This window comes from Melanostigma gelatinosum, assembly GCF_949748355.1.
Source record: "Melanostigma gelatinosum genome assembly, chromosome: 21".
Lineage (NCBI taxonomy): Eukaryota > Metazoa > Chordata > Actinopteri > Perciformes > Zoarcidae > Melanostigma > Melanostigma gelatinosum.
Window position 1 is genome coordinate 1,871,133 of NC_136654.1, and position 20,154 is coordinate 1,891,286.

General features: G+C 42.7%; 2 protein-coding genes across 4 annotated transcripts; both read right to left on the reverse strand.

The window, feature by feature from the left end:
- Positions 1-379: 379 nt before the first annotated feature.
- arf2b (ARF GTPase 2b) lies at positions 380-7,766 on the reverse strand. Its single transcript, XM_079293420.1, has 5 exons — positions 7,686-7,766; positions 5,626-5,783; positions 5,064-5,174; positions 2,847-2,971; positions 380-2,244 (listed from the first exon to the last, which is right to left on the reverse strand). Exons 2-5 carry the CDS (start codon positions 5,771-5,773, stop codon positions 2,083-2,085), a joined length of 546 nt encoding a protein of 181 aa, XP_079149546.1. The 5' UTR covers positions 5,774-5,783; positions 7,686-7,766; the 3' UTR covers positions 380-2,082.
- Positions 7,767-9,946: 2,180 nt separating this feature from the next.
- Positions 9,947-19,706, reverse strand: map3k14b (mitogen-activated protein kinase kinase kinase 14b). Of its 3 annotated transcripts, none has more exons than XM_079293916.1 (15): positions 19,624-19,706; positions 17,467-17,745; positions 17,296-17,371; positions 15,846-16,683; positions 15,097-15,231; positions 14,826-14,955; positions 14,590-14,718; positions 13,696-13,800; positions 13,146-13,309; positions 12,896-13,046; positions 11,737-12,288; positions 11,118-11,224; positions 10,902-11,022; positions 10,714-10,814; positions 9,947-10,197 (listed from the first exon to the last, which is right to left on the reverse strand). In XM_079293916.1, exons 2-15 carry the CDS (start codon positions 17,729-17,731, stop codon positions 10,033-10,035), a joined length of 3,039 nt encoding a protein of 1,012 aa, XP_079150042.1. In that variant the 5' UTR covers positions 17,732-17,745; positions 19,624-19,706; the 3' UTR covers positions 9,947-10,032. The 3 variants fall into 3 exon arrangements, with proteins under 3 accessions (XP_079150042.1, XP_079150043.1, XP_079150041.1); XM_079293917.1 differs by lacking the exon at positions 19,624-19,706 and adding an exon at positions 19,473-19,604 and having other exon boundaries at positions 16,377-16,683; XM_079293915.1 differs by lacking the exon at positions 19,624-19,706 and adding an exon at positions 19,473-19,604.
- Positions 19,707-20,154: the final 448 nt, after the last annotated feature.

Below are 20,154 nucleotides of genomic sequence, written 5' to 3' on the forward strand. Positions count from 1 at the left end.
CACTCTGAAGTTTAATCAGGTTAAATATTTACAGACCTGTGAATACACTTTTGAGGTAAACTATATAATAATCATAATAAACCTGATGTTTTATAATCTAGAGGTAATGTTTTTCTGGCAGGACAAAGAGAAACTAGTCTTAAATATATTTAGAAACTTAATTCAATTAAATCTATCAGAATGAACTTTTAGTTAATTACCTGAAAAACTCCTCAGTACATTTTTGCACTGAAAGTTTTATTATAAACTAAATGAGTCAAAAATAAAAGGAAATAATAATAATAGATTTAGCAGAGGATGAGAACGTTATTAGTTATTTTGTTCAGTATTGAAGAAATTCATAATTTGTGACTAAAAGAACCCGTTTGACGATGAAGCGTTGGATCAAATCATGTTTATTAATGTGTTCAGGAATCCCCACAGAAACAGTTTACAGGGGAACGTTACAGATTTACAATCAGTCTCCACAGAAGTGACATCTTAACCCTCCGACCCGCTCGCCTCAAACCACCGAGTCCTTCCAGCTCGCCGACGAGACAAACGCGTTGCTCTTTTATTTATTCAGTCATGAAGTAATGCAGCGCTATAATGTGTAGTAGCCGGTCAACGCCCGAGTCACCCGGACCGAGACCCCCGGACACGAGTCACCCGGCCCTCCTCTCCATGTCTGGACCGTTCACAGTTTAAGAGCCTTCATATTTGGTGCCAATCCTTCAACCTCAGAACCAGGACCAGGACCAGGCCCGACTGCTTTTCAGATACTTAAAACTGCCAACCGTGGGTGAGTAAACCCTCTTCGGGCCCTTCCAGGATTCACTACCTTCATATACAGGATTTGTCATACTGCTCAAAAATGCATTTGGTTCAGCAGTCAAAGTATGAGTAGAAATGCTAAAACTAGTTACAGAGAAAACAAAAAAACAAAAACATGTAACATCTCTTCAAGGAATAACGGGGAGCTTTGTGAATGTTTCAGGACGCCTTGTTTTTAAGGACTCATTGTACCGAAGGTGAACTCCAAATAATCAAATTTAACCGGAGAATTTAATGTTTAGTCCACACATTTCACAAGAATTGCATATATATATATATATATATATATATATATATATATATATTCTAATTGTATATTTTTATATTTAAATTGTTGGCTTTGTGCTTCAGTCTCACCTGCTGTGGGGGGGAGGGAGGGGGGGGGGGGGGAGAAAGGTAGTGTTCATTGGAGAACCATTGCTAAGAATAATCTGTTATATTCCAATATAATAATAATAATAATAATAATAATAATAAAACAGCATGATTTTCAAATGACAACAGAATGATCGAGGATGGCCGTTTCTTAATTCTTCCTGTTTTTTGATTTGCTTCGACCTGATACAGGTTAAGATGCAATCTACTGAAGCTCTTACTGAAGGTTTGAGGTTTCAAAAAAATCAAAAAAAGGAGGTTTTTAAAATGAACATTTAGCATTCAGTCTACATCGGGTGAACATCTTCTAGTTAACATAGATATATATACTACAGGGAGGAGGGAGGAGCTTGCACCCTTGCTCTTTCTTTGCCGTATGAAAACCATGCTTCCTCTGGAGAGTGAGGGGGGGGGGGGGCGTGCAAGACTTGGGGGGGAGGGGAGGGGGGCTGAGGCTGAGTTTGGTGGATGGAGAGAGGGGCTCGAAAACCAGACTGCTGATTCCACAGGTGTGTAAAAGGCATGCCGGGGTTACTCCCAATCCCAGCCAACATACACAGAGACGCCTTCACACACACACACTCACTCACTCTCGCTGAACACACAAGGTACACACGCACACGCCCACACACACACACACACACACACACACACAAGCAGCACAGGCTACAGCCCCGAGAGTAATGACGAGGGCAGAAAGCAGGAGGGGGGGAATGAAGGAAGTTCTTGAAAGAAAGAGCTGAGGTTGAAGATTGGGGGGGGGGGGGGGGGGGGGTTAGATGGGAGCTAAAGGGTGAAGAGGGGGAGGGGCCTGGGTCCGGTGCTGCCGCTGTGTTGAAACAGAAAAAAATAAACAACAGACAAAATAAATCAAAAATAAAGTGGTGGAATGGATCATTTCTGGTTCTTGAGCTGGTTGGAGAGCCAGTCCAGGCCCTCGTACAGACCGTCCCCGCTGGTGGCGCAGGTGGCCTGGATGTACCAGTTACGCTGGCGGAGGGCGTGCAGGCCCAGCTTGTCTGTGATCTCTGCAGCGTTCATAGCGTTGGGCAGATCCTGAGAGGAGAAGAAGAAGACGGTCACGATGCTGCTCACTGATACACAGAGTCCAGAGACATTTCTCCTTCTCTGTACCCGACATCAGTAGTTTTAATGATTGATGAGTTTAGAGCTAATGTTAGGAAGGTAAACAGCTCAGAATTCATCTCTAATATCTAGTTTATGTTGCTGTGAAAACACCTCCTTCAAACTACATTTTACAAGATAACATCTGAACACATCACGATATATTAGAACCAACACGCAGTTTTACTGAATGGAGCTTGAATGAGTCACAATGAGACGCTCCGTGAGCGTTAGCTCTGTTAGCATTAGCTCTGTTAGCATTAGCTCTGTTATTTAGCCTAGCAGGACTGTGCTGCTAACAGCTAACGCTAACTAGCGCTCCTCAAGTCCATTTCAACTCAGTGTTGTTAAAATATGTTTAGGTGCGTACCACTATGCTGCACATGCTCAGTAGAGATCAGGTAGCGAGTGACATCGGATCGGTGCAGACTCTCTGATACCTGATCCAGCATGTGAGGCTGTATCGGAGTCACAATAGGTTCTCTGTGTCAGCTCTAAAGAGTTAAACAGAAGATAGAAAATGTAAACCTCACCTGTTTATTTGCAAAAACGAGCAGCACAGCGTCTCTGAGTTCATCCTCAGCGAGCATTCTGGACAACTCCTCCCTCGCCTCGTTCACTCTCTCCCTGTCGTTGCTGTCCACCACAAAGATAAGCCCTGCATGAAAAAACAGTATATATCCGTATTAGTACCTAGTTAAAAACGCAGTATATATCCGTATTAGTAGTTAAAAAGACAGTATATATATCCGTGTTAGTAGTTAAAAACGCAGACACGTGGAATCATTTTTCTTCTCGCAGATCAAAACCTGTGACTTTGTTCTCTTGATAATTTATTCGGCACAAATTGTTCCCGCTGATTAAAAGTCTCTTTGAGCGGAAAACAAAAATATGAAAGAGTGCAACACAAAACTCTGGTTCTTATGTGGCAATTACCATAAATAATAACCCAAAATCATTTGAGGATTATTCTCACAAAGCAAATATTTAAACTGCTAAAACTCAGCTCCGGTATCAAGTGTAGAAACCAGCTAATTTAAAATAAGCTCACTCTGTAACTACAGGTCTGTTTAAATTAAAGTCTACAAACACTTGACTTCTTGCATCTGACAGCTTGAGACACGACTCTTATAAATGGTGTAAAAGCAGCATGTTGAGGAAGCAGACACTATGCTCTTCCAGGAACTCAGAGTGAAACCTGTAAAGTTCCTCGTGAGATTCTTTTGTTGCCATTTGACAAAACGTGAAGCAAGAGAGGATCCAGAGTAGGGTTGGGTACTGAAAACCGGTGCCAACATGGTACCGGTTCCCACACAACCGCAACGCAGATTTCGGTGCTTCCTTTCGGTGCCTGAGCCGATTGAAATACTTTTTTTTACAGTACTCTAATGACTCCGTCCTGGCAGCAGGTAACGATAGCCTCTGTCCTAAAATAAGTCAGGCAAATATACTCATATTTCTGCAAAAGAATTGCTGAAGTTTGAAGCTGTAGTGCGTGTACTGAGTGTGTGTGTGTTTTGTATTTATTTTTATTTATTTAAGTATACTGTAAACTGTTAACAGTTAATATATTGTTCGTAGTTTGAAGTTAAAAAGTTTGAAGCTGTAGTTTGAAGCCAAGTGTTTTGTATTTATTTATATTTATAGTATACTTTAAACAGTTCATATATTGTTCAATTTGAAGGAAAAAGTATCGGTTCAGGCACCGTTTAGGCACCGGTATTAGAAAAAACCCAAACGATACCCATCCCTAATCCAGAGTGAGCTTCCTGGTTTATGAACCAGCACGGTTGGTAAGTGTTTCCTCATCCCAGTAGCTTACTAGAAGAGCAAACACGTGATTATTATTATTAGCAGCAGCCTGTGAAGGAGTGAGACCAGCATCACTGTTGAGTTACAGACCTTTACTGTGTTCACAATATACTCATCTTCAACATCAAGCCTCAGTGAAAGCATCACGTCTAACACCAGTTTCTTTTCTGTGTGGTATCAGACTGACCAAACGGTGTCACACTATTATTTAAGATTTTAACTTAGAGAACACAAAAAGTATCTCACGTGTTGTCTTTAAAGTTTAAATCAGAAGACCTGCTGCTTTTTTTGGCCAATCAGAGACAGTTAAAGGTCAAAAAGAGACCAAGTAGTCTGGTGTCAGCTGGCAGATATGTTGAGAGTATTTCCCCAGAAAACTTACTCATATATATATATATATATATATATATAAATTTCATATCCTTTAAATCATCTTGTGACCTCTGAGATTAATAGTGGGACCCTGTAAGTGGTCCCAAACCCCATGCTGGGAAACCTGAAGCACCAATATATTCTCTCGTACGGCACAGTCTCTGAAACACTTGTTTTTATATTAATGATGCCGTTTCTAACCGTCATCACCAAAGGGATGGATTCACACGTTCATTTTCACACTTGGATGCTCAATGTGTGGACGGTGATGTTTGTCGAGGAGAATGAGGAGAAGCTAAAATATAAAAAAGGTGTCTGGGTGGAGCTGCAGGAAACAAACCATTTTAACACTAGAACTAAATACCAGCTCAGTGGAGAATCTACCCGCGTGTTGCATCATCAGAAGGAAACACCCGACAGTGTCTTCACATAATCTGAATAATTCAATTTCACGCAATAAGCCCTCTGCAATCTGAACAATGGCGTCTGAGTCATTGGTTGACGAATTGTTGATGCACCACTGAGGCCTCCTGTAGGCCGTGATGTTCTGACTCGGTTCTCCTCACCTTGAGTGTTCTGGAAGTAGTGGCGCCACAGCGGCCTGATTTTGTCCTGACCGCCCACGTCCCACACCGTGAAGCTGATGTTCTTGTATTCTACAGTTTCAACGTTAAAACCTGGACAGAGGGAGGACAAACATGGATGAGTCAGTAAAATGGTAAATAACTTTATACGATTGAATGCTGGTAGTCGACATGCCAGGCAATAAAGCACTCAATATCCAAACCCACCAGGTAACTACTTTTATTAATGTGAATTAAAATAAAGACCTCTAGTTCAAAGATAAACAGGACTGGGTATCATTCATCATGTTTCAATGGGTATAGAAACTATCAAGTCCAATGACTCGTCAGATTCTTAATCTTGTGTAACTTTTTATAACATAGTTCCTGATTTATGTAATAATTCTAAATGTTTACATTTTTTAAAGTACAGTCTAGCAAATAGGAAAGTGTCTGTATCAGTTCGAACAAATAGCAATACAAATATTATAGTACCCAGCCCTATACACAACCAGGTGACAAAAAGAGAGCAAACTGTATTAATAAGAATAAAAGATATGCGTACCAATGGTGGGAATGGTGGTGACTATCTCTCCGAGCTTCAGTTTATATAGGATGGTTGTTTTTCCAGCAGCATCGAGCCCGACCATAAGAATCCTCATCTCCTTTTTGCCAAACAGGCCTTTGAATAAGCTTGTAAATATATTCCCCATGGTGACGAAGCTAGAGCAAAGGAGACAAGGAAACAAAGTTAGGAGAGTAACGTCTGTAGTGTTTCAGGGTAGAGGTCAAGAGGAAAGGACGAAACAAAATGGGACCATTGAGACTGGTATAGTGCGTGTGTGTATAGTTGTTGACAGTGGTGGAATATAACTAACTACATTCCTCAAGTACTGTACTTGAATGAAATGTAAGGTATTTGTAATTTACGTGAGTATTTCCATTTCGTGCAACTTTATACTTCACTACATTTAGGAGGGAAACATTGTACTTTAAAATGTATGACCCCGTTCTACATAATGAGTACTTTTACTTTTCTTACTTGAGGTATATTTCCACGCTGATACTTTAATACTTTTACATACAATATTGAATGCAGGGCTTTTACCCTTAAACTGTAGTATTGTTGTTTACGCAAGTAAAATATCTGAATACTTCTTACACGACTGCAGGTTGATGACAGCCGTGTATTTGGTCAATTAAGGACAATTTTCATTGAACCAAAAAAAAGGTGGAACAATGAAAACATAGTGGGAACACAAATGAGATGTTTACTGAAGATAATGGTTAAACCTTTACGGTTAAGAAAGATAGGTAGATAGATAAACAGATAATAAATAGATAGGTAGATAGATGATGGATAGATAAACTGATAGGTGGATAGATAGAGAGATACTTTATTAGTCCCGCAAGGGTAAATTTGATCGCTACACTAGCATTTATGATACAGGTAAGCAATCAAAGTAATAGCCATTATTATTTTTGGTTAAATCTTTGCACTACTGTTTAGTTAGTTGATTTAATATGATTCTATTTCATTGAATATATTGAGCATTTTTATATTTAGTATGTTTCACTCCGTTACTTTGATTGCTTATCTGTATCATAATGCGGCTGTAGTGAACTCATTCAAGCAAACTAACAGCTATGAATGGACTAATAAAAGGATTATCTTATACAGCTCCAGTCAGATCAAACAGTCAACAACATGAACCGTTAGATAACGATTCCCGGGGTAACTAGCCGTTATCTAACCGAATATTAACGTAAATCCACAGCGTCACTTATAATAACGTTGCAAAAATTCACACGAGACTCTGGACTATTTAACAATAAATCACGTGTACTGGAGCGGCTGCATTGTTAACCCGAATAAACTGGACGGCTAGCTGATCACCAGATAAGAAAAGGCCGGTTTCCAGTAACGTTAGGGGTGCTAGCTAGCTCTTCTAGCTAGTCTTGTAACAGCTGACACATACAGTAACGTTAGGGGCTCTAGCTAACGTTAGCTAAAAACATCTCGACCTTAGCAAAAAAAAGGTTGACAATGCAGCTACGTTCATTTTAGACCTCACGGGTTTATGTGTGGGGAACTGTTGATTATATTACACGTGTTAAATAGCCGACGACAGGTAGCGTAAAGTGCGTTACTCCTAAAAACTCGAAGCAGATTACCGCAAAGCTTCACTAAGGGCGGATGCTTTCGGGTTGTTAGCTTGCTAGTTTACGGATAGCTTGCTAGCTTACGGTTAGCTTGCAAGCTAGCGGCAGCGACACAATTTTAGCTGACGTTAAAATGGTCGAAAGAGCACCGTTGTTTCAAAACACACGGTGACACATCACAGACACATTTAACGTAGACATGTTTCGAAAAATAAAATGAAAACAGATAGTTGACACCTGTTTTGATTCCGTCGGTTTAATGTAACAGGAACTGCTTTTAGCGAGCTGTGCTAACGTTAGCTTGTCTCGTTAGCTAAATGCCGCGTCACAGTAACGATAAACCACCGTGACGTCAGGTTTGAACGCCAGTGCAAGCGAGCCGTTGGCACACAAGTAACAGTCACTCCGCACGACATGACATTTTCTTAGACCGAAAAACAGCGCGTTTGTGCGGGTTATTACCTTTTAGAAAGACAGCTTCTCGATCTTTGCGTTATCTTTTCACTGTCACTCCAAAATGGCGTCTTGCGCAACCCAGGGAGACACCGGCGTACGGGTGCCGCTTCCCACTATCAAACCTGCTCCAATCACAGTTTCCCACTATCAAACCTGCTCCAATCACAGCGCAGGTGGTGTATCTTAAAACCCGCCCTATGTTGTCCCGCTGTCCAATCATAGCGTCGGGTGATCAATGGCGTGCTCATTGCACAAAATGTCGAGGAAGTGAACCGACGCTCGAATATACTCAAGTTTCAGACACAACATCCAAGATTTAAGAGCTGTCAATGATACTTGAGTCCGTTTTCTTGTATGTGATCATAACTGCAACTTGATAACATGTTACATCACCAAATACACCATAGGGCCCTGTGGTGTATTGTGTTTAGGTTATAAACAATCCAGGTCAAAGGTATGTGGACGGGTGAGGCTAGGCCCCATAGCTTAATAACACAATAGAGTAGACTCAATGTGCCTCCAACTGTGTGGCAACAACTCATCTCTTATCCTGTTTCAACATGTGTTCCTGCACACTGACATACAGCGCTGTTAGGAAAATGGTCTGCCCAGTTTATTTTTCCCAGTTTGATGTGGAAGAACTTGACCGGCCTGATCTCAACCCCATCAGTGGTGGGAGGTAACCAAGTATACTTACCTCTCAGAGGTACATATTGTACTTTTTAATACATTTGTCTGAGAGCTTTAGTTTCTTCTAGATGACAGTTTTTTATCTCCTTCCTGTTCAGGTAAAACATATTGGGCTGTATAGTAAAAATTAACTTGACTTCAAACTTTTAATGCACAACTAAAATAAGTCCTTTCTTCTTGTTCAGTCATCCATTATGCTCTGTGTTGACATAGTGCAATAGCTGAGCTACTGGACACCTGCTGAAAGTCAACAAAGAGGCCTTTAGACTAAGGTGGCCTCGAGTCGCTGTGGACCATGAGATCGGGATTCTTTGTGTTTTTTAGTTTCAGTTCAGAAGGATTCTAACCATCACATCTATAATCACGTTTGAGAGTTGGAGAAATGGTGATGTTGAGGCCATAAAGAGAAGTAAGAGTAAAACTGTGCAACCGGGCTTGGTGAAAGAAGGTGGGCCCTGTTTAAATATTAACTGTAGGAGCTGCTTGACCTCCACATTCCTCAGACAGCATTTAAAAGTGAGAAAAACAAAACAGATCTTTAGAAATACTACGTGTATGTGTCCAAATCCACCAAAAAACATTTTGACCAGACACCAAAAATCAAGTCTTAATTTAAAAGTCATATTTTAAGCATTTTATTAACAGTATTTTCTGTAAATATTATTTCCCATGTTGGTGTAAATGTTGTTGCAAAGCTTTCCGCACACAGCTAGGACTAAAACCCTGGCGGGTAAATACAGATTTATTTACATATTCAGGCCAAAGATAGTAGAATTTAAATATATTGATTAAAACAAACACCCTTCAGTGTCCTAAAATAGAAAAATCATATTCCAGACATGACCTCAGTCCTCTCTGGTGGAGGACATAATAATTCATGCAAAATGTCCAAAACCACCAGTTGTGCCTCCGTATTGTGACTTTCTGATCATGTGATGCAGTCACGTGAACTTTCTTTGCTGGTTTCTTTATTCGCGTTGTAAACGTTTCTGTAGGTCTGAATGTTTCAGGACACGATGAAGGAATGAAGGAGGTCAGCGACTGAAAAACAAGCCTCGGAGCTCATTTGTTTTATTAAGATATAAAATGTCAGTAACGTTCATGTATTAAACTCTCGAGGGCTCGTGTATCATTACAGTTATTCATTGTTTTAAGCAGCTTCACTCATTCTAAACGGCATTTAAAAAGGGCACCAAGAAACATGACACACTTCTCCAGATTACAGAGGAAACAAAGAAGTAACAGATAGGATAAGATACAAATATAGAAAGAAAATCACGTTTACAAATAGAAAATCTGCTTTAAAACCACATCTCACGAAATGATTTATATAAATAATAATGTATATATACACACATTATTATTTAAAATAATAATGTATATTCATGTCATTAATATTGATATAAATAATATTAAATACATATATATATAAATACATATATATATATATATATATATATATATATATATATATATATATAAATACATATATATATATATATATATATATATATATATATATATATATATATATATATATATATATATGGTATTTATACTACCAGTCATATCAGCAGCACATCTACACATTTTTAAGTCCATGTGTCTTCAGATCAATTAATAACAAAATTAGTGCAAAAATAATTTTTTGAAATTGTCCGTCTCATTCTCGAAGTTCCAGCTTTCCGTCGGTGACTCTCCACCTCCAGCGCTGACATCTGTCTGGAGCGGGAACGCAGCGCAGCCACAGGCACGGCTCTCTGATCTCTTGCTCAAAGGACACCGTCTTCCTGTCCAGCGTCTCCAGCGTGAAGGCTTTCCCCGGGATCTGCCGACGACAGACGAGATTTGGGGAATCAACTCTCACCGCTGACTGAAATGTGTGTCTTAGTATTGAAAAGGGTCAGATTCATAATTTTGTTTATTTATTGTTTGATCAGACGGTTGCAGATTTCAATCCAAACGTTGCAAACGTTTTAGATCACTTTGGCTTCTTCCTAGTTTTATAGAAATGCTTTGTATTGATGATGCTGTATCTCTAACCGTCATCACCAAAGGGACGGATTCACACATTCAATTTCACACTTGGATGCTCAATGTGTGGACGGTGATGTTTGCTGCAGCTGGATGTTTCTCTGGTGCATTCCAGGAAAACGAGGAGAAGCTAAAGCAAAAAGGTGTCTGGGTGGAGCTGCTCAATCAGCTCACATCAGATTTCTGCAGGAAACAAATCATTTTAACACTCGTAACTAAATACCAGTTCAGTTGAGGGTTGCACCATTAGAAGGAACCAAACCCAGCTGGACACCTGGAGACTATTGTTCAAACAATCAATGTCTCTTACCTGATCGCTGATTCCTATCGCAACATGTCCCACTTTGACCTGCCGACGTTCCCGGATCCTCAGACACTCTCCCTGGACGTTCTCAATCCAGATGTCAACACCTGGAACGTCAGAGCAGTGAATAACAATAAAAAACAACTCAGAGGTCGACCGGCGTGTAACTGAGTGGTACGGTCCTGATGTCTCACCCTCGAAGCAGTACGAGGACGGCTGATTGGCCGAGGCCAACCACTCCAAGTGTCCGTCTGCCTGACTGTTGCAGGAGGAGAAGACTCCAGAGCTCAGATCATCAGACGAGTGATCGGACTCCTTCAAAACAGAGAGAACGTTTCGTTTTTTTTAAGGTTTTGTTGTTTCCACACCGGCATCGATAAACACACACACACACACACACACACACACACCTTCTCTGAGGCTTCCAGCTGTGACGTGTCTGAGCAGCTGAAGCAGGACGGAGGGTCATCTCGGGGTTCAGGGGACGGGGTCTGGATTGTGGTGCCGATAGCTACCTCTAGTGAGAGACATCACATCAGCTGTTTAGTACCAAGCAACATGCTGTCCATCCTATTAAAGGACAACGCCGGTGTTTTGACAGGTTTCAGTGCATTTACTACAAACCAGGTGTACTTTCAAATCAATCCATACTACAATGAATGTGCTATAGACGTATCGGCTTGTTTGTTTCATTGACATATTAGAGTCAAAGGTTTTTACAGAGGGAATTTTAGATCTCTTTGTATCACTCCATAAATCAGAAAAAGCACTAAAATGTTGTATAAATCAGACTATGAGTGAACAAACCCCTCTGTGTTAACCTTCCACACTCCACTCCAGATTTTCTTTTTTTCATTTTAGAACTTGTAGTCTTCAGCCACGAACAACAACTTCCCCTTTAAGACTGAGCCTCTGTTCCTCATGCAACACAGGAAAAAGCTCTGTAATCACTGTGAAACTCAGCATCCTAATAAAATGTGGTTGCATCAGATGACGTGAGGAGATTCTGGAAGAGTTTGTCTGACTCACCGTCTCGGAGGTATTCCAGCTCCGGCTCTGATCCCCATGAATTGTCGTTTGTCTGTTGGCCTTTTTGCAGCAGAGGGAAAATGCCTCGGAGAGCTCTGAGATACTCTGTGGACACGGAGGAGTCCCACTCGTCTTCTTCCGCCTCCTCTTCATCTACTTCCTCCTCCCAATCCCCCTCGTAGTCCCTGTCACCTTTCAGCCACTTTTCCGGAACCTGTTCCTCCTCCGCCATGTAAATATCCACCTCTGAATCAGAATCGGTGTCCGAGTCTTTTCCGTTGGCAGAGTAATCATCCTGCAGCGATTTTGGCCGGGACTCCCATTCCCTGGTTGAGGAGTCTGTCTCCACCTCAGAGTCTTGGTCTGAGTCGCCATCTCTCCAGTCCTCGTCCACTGCTGTAGTCCTCCAGGGACTCACCCAGTACATGGTGGCTGATGGTTTAGTTGGGTTGATCCCAGGTGACAAAGAGCAGGGGGTGTCCTCACTCTGGCTCTGGTCACTCTGCAGCTTCTCACAGGCACTTTTGACGGACCAGGGACTCAGACCTCCAACTGTGGAGCAAATGTATAGACCTCAGTGATTTAGATAATGTCACAACAGCAGAAAGGTAGTTGAGAATGAGAATTGTTTTGGTTGTCGCACTATTTTCATACCTAAAAAACAGACAATTCTGAGATTATCACATCTCAACAAAAGGGTTTTGGAGTGCCTCAGGGCTCAATCCTGGGTCCCATTTTACTTTCCCTATACCATGTTATTTGCTGCCATGGTGTCTCCTTTAATTTGTCTGTTGAGAACATCCAGCTGTACCTTCCATACCAACCCACAGACCTTGGTATGCTTCACTTAAATATCTGGCTGATGGCAAATCTGAATGGCAAACAATTTTCTTCAATGAAATCCGGATAAGAGAGACATTCTAACTGTGGGTCCTCAGTGTATTTCTGAGTCACCAAAGGCTCCACCTACCTGTATACTTGGTTTGAAAAAACTCCTGTTCATGCGTTTATTTTGGCTCCTCCACTAAGAGGTTCATGTTTTTTTCAGCAGGATTACGGAAAAACTACGAGCACGATTTTCATTGGTCGAGGATAAAGGTAAAAAAAGGAATAGATAAATGACATTATAAGATGATTCTTGAACATGTAACACATCGACCTGCTCTGAGGGCCTTGGTGGTTTTCCTCCGGAGCTCCTTTGCCGATGCTCGTCTCTCGGGGTCTTTCTGGAGTCCGGCCCTGAACACTTTGGCCGTGAAGTTGTTGCAGTTGGACGGCACCTCCCACAGAGGAGGAGGCTCGTTGACAATCTGACAAACACAGATGGACATAAGAAAGGTGAGAAACCCTCAGTGCAGTTTGAGGGGTGGAAACATCTCACTTTCCACTGAAAGGTGAAGAAGACTCACCTGGAGACACAGAGGATGGGAGTAGTAGCGTATCCATGGGTGGCATCCGTTGAGCATGTGCAGGAGCATACAGCAGCTGCTCCACACGTCCGCCTTGGCACACAGTCGATCCCCTCGAGCCACCTCGGGGGCCATGTGGGTCTCTGTGCCGGGGAAGGCGGCTCCTACATCGACAAAGGGAATTCATCTTAATTTATCTGGTTTCGTCTACCACTTAATTACCTTGTCTTGGTGATAATGCTCCTATTGTTTGTATACATGTTGACATGGCTTACACATTTCTGAGGCTGTAGGAGCGTTGCACCGCCATGTTTCTACAGTAGCCCAGAAGGGACAAACCAAACACTGACTCTAGAGAGACTTTTGATGTTTTTAGGTCACCTGAAGGCCACCGTTGTTCTCCAACACGCTTAGAGAGGGAGGCTTGAGCAGAGGGTTCACTAGATGCCACTAAATCCTACATTTAAAGTCCAGCAATGTGATCAAAACATATCAATATCTCATGTAAAGTTTGCCACAGTTTATTGCCGACTTGTCAGACTTCACTCACCCCTGAATGCGTTGGTGCTCCATCCGTTGTCATCTAAAGTCTCTGAGAGACCAAAGTCACAGAGGAACGTGTCTCTGCAGTCTGCAGACAGCAGCACGTTGTCAACTGGAAGGAAATCAACAGGATTTAGTGGGACAGCTTGTTTTCAGCATGAAAGAGTTGAGTGAGAAATCAGGAGGCTGTCAGAGCGACGGGTTCACGGGGGGGCAGAGCCGTCTGGAGGTAAATGAGCTTCGTCCTCCTTCATGGAGATCTGATTTGATGAGACGGGTTAATTTGATGTTTGTTAGCTGAGTGAGCCCCTTCCTCTTTAATCCTCTCAGCGGGGGATTACTGAGGGTTTAGGGGGTGAGGTGTCCGTTCAGGATTAGGTATCGACACTGGGGACGAGCTGTGACAGCGGGACGAGCAGCTCTACTGAGCTCCCTCCTTCTACCACTGCTGATAACATCAAATCTACGGCTGTGAGGTCTCACAACACACGAAACAAGCTGAATCCAAACTACGAATATCAACAATAAAGAAGTTCCTTCAGAAGACTGCATGTACACAGAAACCAGGAATAGCAACATTTTGGGGTCCGTAAAAATAAAAGACAATTATTTTTAACTTGCAATTGTTTACTAAAAGATTAATAATGCCTTATAGTTTTCATCATTCAAACTGCAAAACATTAATTCACAGATCAAATGTAATGAGTGGACCCCCTTTAGACAAATTTAAACTAGTGTCTTTTGTGAGAACCTGGATTAAAGACCCCTCGATTAACTTAAAGTATTAAGTAACATAAAATAAAAAATACTCAAATACAAGTACCTCAGAAAACGCCCTGTGTAAATGGGATCTGTTGCTCAAAACAAGTAAAAATGTATCTCCAAACCATCAAGAACACACCTTTGACGTCCAGGTGAAGGACCTTTCTGTGGTGCAGGTGCTCTAGTGCCCCCAGTGACTGGTGGAGGTAGTGCAGGGCCAAATCCTCAGGAAGGGAGTTCATCTCTTTTAGAAGCTGGGCCAAACATGCTGAAGAAGTGTTGGACACATCTTTACATTTTAACACTGTGGGCGATTATACTGTCCACAACATGCAGTATTTGTGTTATTTATTGTCGGGACTGAAGAGCGTTTACCTGGCTTCAGGTTCATGAAGAGCACAATGTTGAGGCCCTCCCTCACGGCCCCGAAGAGCTCCACAACACGGGGAGAGTTGAGAGCGCTCCACGTGCTCACCTCCTCGCTGCTGAAGTGACTCACTGGTATCTGAGATCAGCGGACAACAATGTGCTTCGGTCACTTTTTAACTCGATCGCCATGTTGGCGTTGAGGAGCAGGAGACTTTAGGGTGGGGCACATCTGGATCTTTTTGTTTTGTTTAAAATGACTCACTCTTCCTTGGCTTACCCTCTTGGCAGCACATTTGAATCCAGTCCTTTTGTCCCGGACACAGAAGACGTCGCCGTACGAGCCGTTCTGTATGTGATGAAGGACGCAGTACTCCTCTCCCTCCCTGTACTGACAGCTGCTGGGCTGGAGTTGCTGAAGGATACAAAAAAAAAAAAACACACAATGGAAAGTGTAAATGACAGAAGGGCAAAACAACACACAATCAGGAAGCATTTGGCCCACAAGCAGTGAACCAGTGCAGTTCTTAAGTACAATGTTGAGGTACTTTAAAGCCGCTTTAATCAAAAATGGATACAAACATTTGAATCGAATCACTATTTGTAATGTGAAAGAGTTTGTTCATGGAGACAAATCCATAGACTTGACTCAGTTTCACTCAAAACTATGAAGCCTTTTAGCATATTTAAGAGCTTTCTTTTGGTTTCTGCGGCACTAAACATTAACTTTTTATTGTCTGTGCTCGGCAGCAAACAGCAGACAGACTCAGTTAGAGACTCTCTCTGCTTCTTCAACCTTTAATGCGTCTCTTGTGAGTTCCCAAAGACCTTTATCAAAGTGTCATTTCTGAACCCCTTTCAAAATAAAACTTTTTCCACCACTGTTGTGACGTCTCTGATTGTGGCCTCGTTAAAGTGCATGGTTGAAACTTCTACAGTGTTGGGTGTTCGTAGATTATAATGGGGTTGAGGCATATGTAGGCATAGTAATATCAGACAGTGCTAATAAAGTGGATGTGAAGGTCTCACGTGATGAAATATGAGTCCTTCATTGACAGGTGTGCTGCTCTCCCAGTCGTTCAGAGTCTGTTTGTTCAAATCCCTAAAGAAAGGTGAAACAAAGAGCTTTGGCAGCCGCGTCACTCTGCCTCTCAGGCCGCCCAAAACCGTGTCAATATCACTCATGTCACCCACACCAGAGGCACACTGGGATGCATTCACAGTGCTGGGGGTGGAGTTGGATTCTGAAGCTCCCAGCAAGCTTCGAACACACCCTGTAGAGTCTGAATCCCACTCTGCATGAGAGGAAGAGGTAAAACCAGACACCTGCATCAGGTCAAAGGCTAAATTTGACATTCTGTCTTCAACTCCCAAACTACCAGGCGCTTGTGTGCCGTCCTCTGTGGCGCAGGACGAGTCTGACTCACTTTCGTGAGTGTAAACAGACTCAGAGTCCCGATCCAGGCTGCAATCGGAGTCTGAGCCTCCTTTGTCGTCTGTATCCACTGATCTGTAACAGTCCTCTGATAGTGACACATCCTCTACTCCTCTCACACACACATCTGCACCGCCTTTGTGTACGCAGGAGTCTCCATGGCTGCAGTCAGTAAACTGAGGAGGAGGCGGTATGATCTCGGTCGAGGATGTTGTCGTCTCTTTGCTCGCCGACTTCAGCCAATCAATCTCCTGCACCCACAGACCCTGGATGATTGGAGGTTGCTCCCCGTCCCCCTGGCTCTGTCTTCTGGTTTTCCTTCGTTGTTTCCTTCGTTGTTTTCCTTCGTTGTGATGGAGCGGGACGTTGGCCGCCACATCGACGTCCTCGTCCTCCGTGTCACTCAGGAGGGCAGCTTCCACGCTGAGAGACCTGCAATTTAGACGATGTACGACAGGTTCAGGGTACTAGTGGAAAAGTGAAGTGTCTTAAAGCTGCATTCTCTCTAGTGTCCACCAGGGGGCGACTCCTCTGGTTGTATAGAAGTCTATAGAAAATGACTCTACTTCTCTCTTGATTTATTCCCTCAGTAAACATTGTAAACATGAGTTTATGTCTCAATCTCTAGTTTCAAGTCTTCTTCAATACAGCATGATGTTCATTTAGTACATTATGGTCCATTTAGAGTCACACAGACCATAAAGCAGGGGATGCTTTAGGGCGGGGCTTGCTGTGATTGACAGGTCTCTACCAGAGACGTATACAGCGTCTCTATGTCACTCCTCAGTCCACATATGGTCACTTCCTGTTCACTGGTTGCACAAAAGCCAGGACACATCGCAAAACTCAAGGCTTCGAAACATCAGTCCACAAACCAATGAGTGATGTCACAATGTCCACTTCTTGTGCACAGTCTATGTTACTAACTGAAGCTCTTATTCAAATCCTACTCACGAGGCCTTCGACATGTTTGTGTTCTCACAGGTGTAGTATTTCTTGTGAGACATACTGATGATGATGTGGATTGTATATATTGTGAGGTACCTGTGCTTTTTGAGCAGCTGAGATCTTAGGTAAGGGCACTGTGTGTTGGTGGGGCTGAACTCCTGAAAGTCTTCTCCTGGAACAGAGAAATGTTCAGCTGTAACTTTATAGAAACTAGAATTACCAGCCTCAGTGAGGTCTTTCCCATGCAACATTCATTGATCCACGTACTCTCTGCCTGTGCGACGATGGAGACGCAGGGGTTCTCCTCGGTCGCATTGCGCCCCTCTGCGACCGCGTGATTGGCCGTGCCGCGCTGCATCACCCGACTGAGATGAGGGCCGATGGCCTGGACCAGCGAGTCCTTCTCCTCCTCGCATCCTTGGCTGTTGTCCTCTTTGCCGAGAAAGGAGAGTTCGGATCCTCCGGTCACGATGACGAACGGGGTGTTGGAGTTGAACATCCGCGGTATGGCCATCTCTCTGTCGCTGTGCATCTACGCTGTGAGAACTGGAAGAGAGGATGGACAATAAACACATCAGCACAGACAAACTGCTGTGGGAATCACCTTAAATGTGGGGACGTTTTGAACTTTTGAACGTGGAAATCTGAGCTAAAACACAGAAAGATGTTACGGGACAAAAGTCATGACTCATGTGAGGCAAGACTTTATGCAACGAAGACTCGTGAGACCAGGCGGCAACCTCCGATTCTGCCGAGTGAAGCCAAAGCTTCATGTGTTAAAGCTGCATTCTCTCTAGTGTCCACCAGGGGGCGACTCCTCTGGTTGTATAGAAGTCTATAGAAAATGACTCTACTTCTCTCTTGATTTATTCCCTCAGTAAACATTGTAAACATGAGTTTATGTCTCAATCTCTAGTTTCAAGTCTTCTTCAACACAGCATGATGTTCATTTAGTACATTATGGTCCATTTAGAGTCACACAGACCATAAAGCAGGGGATGCTTTAGGGCGGGGCTACACAGTGATTGACAGGTCTCTACCAATTGTTGTGTTTTCTTAGAAGTTTAACCCTTTCACAGTGTGATTTCACTTCGTAAAAGTTAACATAAAAAACCCTCTTGTGTCACTTCTGGTTGCAAAAAACCAAGATGGCGCCGGACAATATGCCGAACTCGAGGCTTTAAAACAGTAGTCCACAAATCAATGGCTGACGTCACGGTGACTACGTCTACTTCTTCTATACAGTCTATACATGAAACATGTCTGTATAAACTTTGACCTGCTGGTGATGAAAAGTCAGAATATCAAAGTCATCAGGGTTCATCCTCTGGAGACCAAGAATATATGTACAAAATATGACTACAATCCTTCCAATAGCGTTTAAAAAACACCCACCTCTGACTGAGGCGATATACTGTGTTTGATTGATGTGTTTTGTCACTATGGCGATACTTCAGCCCCGGTTGTCAGCATGGTTTCAAGCGTCAATTGATAATATTAGAGGCCCCGCTACGCTAATGGAACAGCAGAACCAGCAGATTTGTAACTGGCACTGGTTTGAATGCGGTGGCATTTGCGGTGGCCGGGCGTGAATGAACAGACACCGGCAGTGATCCTGGCAGAGGTGAGTATAAATAGCACGCAGAGGGAGGCAGCCGCATGCCTTCCACTGCACCAGGCCAGCTGTCGGAGTCTCTCTTCCTCAAACTATCGCCATGTTGACAGGAATACTGGAGATCAAAACACACACAGGCGTCCCACGCACAGAGACGGCCCTGAAGTCCTCACAAAGGAGCCTGGAGGAGGAGGTCTCCTTCACGAGTTCTTTATTTGTGTCAATGTCACGATGTGAAACTGTGAAAACATGTTTTCATGTGGCGTCAACGTGTGCTTGGACCTAAAACCTAAAACCTAAAAGTTGTGGACATTCTTGTAGTGAAGTAACTGAAGATAAAAAAGACAATAACGATAGACTCAGACAAGATATCGATAACAGAAGTAAAGATAAAGATAATGAAGAAAGAATAAAAACAATCCAAACTTTGAAACATACGTGTTTCCCGCTTGTTGCAACAGAACACGTAAAAAAATGAAGATGACTAGAAAAAGCTAAATAAATATCTAACAACATTCATGTCAAACTAAAATACTTATGAAGTGAATATAACAAAAGAAGTATACAAGAGCATTTGGAGACATACATTACAAGGAATAGTAACAGTGAATAATAACTATTAAAAACTACATTTCGACTTGTATCGTCCAGGACTCACATGATTGATCCCATCACAACCTCCTCCCATGATGCACCGCTGCTGACTACACTTCCTGCTCCTCTGTGACCTGAACCGCTTCTGATCAAACACAAGTCAGCCTGAAGGTTTGAAAGTCAGGAGACACTTCGCACCAACAGAACACGTTTACCTCAGTGTCTCGGGCTCAGGTGAGACCGCTGCAGAAGAAGAAGAGTCCCGTCTGTCGGCCTCTCTGTTCGTCCTGAGTGTTAATGTCCAAGTGTAACCCACCGGCTTTCTGACCCCCCGCAGCCTCTGCTGATTGGTCGAGCATGTGTGTGAGTTATGAGCTGTGCACCTCACTCACCCCGGCCCCCCCCTCAACTATCTCCCCCAAACACACACACACACACACACACACACCACACACACACACGCACACACACACACACACACACACACACACACACACACACACAGTGTGGAGAATCTTTCTGTCACACGTGCTCTTTTAGTTCTCTTTCATTTGCAGTGTTGGAATGTAACAAAGTACATTTACACATTTAGAAGTATTTGAGGTACTAGTACTCCTTTTTTATAACACTTTCTACTTCTACTATATTACATTTATATGACAGAGTTAGTTACTTTATAAGTAAAATGTTTGCTCACAAAACACATGAGTTTAAGAAATATGTTTCAGTCTCTGGTTATTTGTTTG

What these genes read in the sequence shown, in the direction of transcription:
- arf2b (XM_079293420.1), bottom strand. Translation starts at nt 5,773, where the DNA reads ATGGGGAATATATTTACAAGCTTATTCAAAGGCCTGTTTGGCAAAAAG. An exon ending in CACCACCATTCCCACCATTG is followed by an intron (nt 5,175 to 5,625) that starts GTACGCATATCT and finishes CCCTCTGTCCAG; the next exon opens with GTTTTAACGTTGAAACTGTA. An exon ending in CTACTTCCAGAACACTCAAG is followed by an intron (nt 2,972 to 5,063) that starts GTGAGGAGAACC and finishes TTTTTCATGCAG; the next exon opens with GGCTTATCTTTGTGGTGGAC.
- map3k14b (XM_079293916.1), bottom strand. Translation starts at nt 17,731, where the DNA reads ATGCACAGCGACAGAGAGATGGCCATACCGCGGATGTTCAACTCCAAC. An exon ending in CATCGTCGCACAGGCAGAGA is followed by an intron (nt 17,372 to 17,466) that starts GTACGTGGATCA and finishes TCTCTGTTCCAG; the next exon opens with GAGAAGACTTTCAGGAGTTC. An exon ending in CCCATCCTCTGTGTCTCCAG is followed by an intron (nt 13,047 to 13,145) that starts GTGAGTCTTCTT and finishes TGTGTTTGTCAG; the next exon opens with ATTGTCAACGAGCCTCCTCC.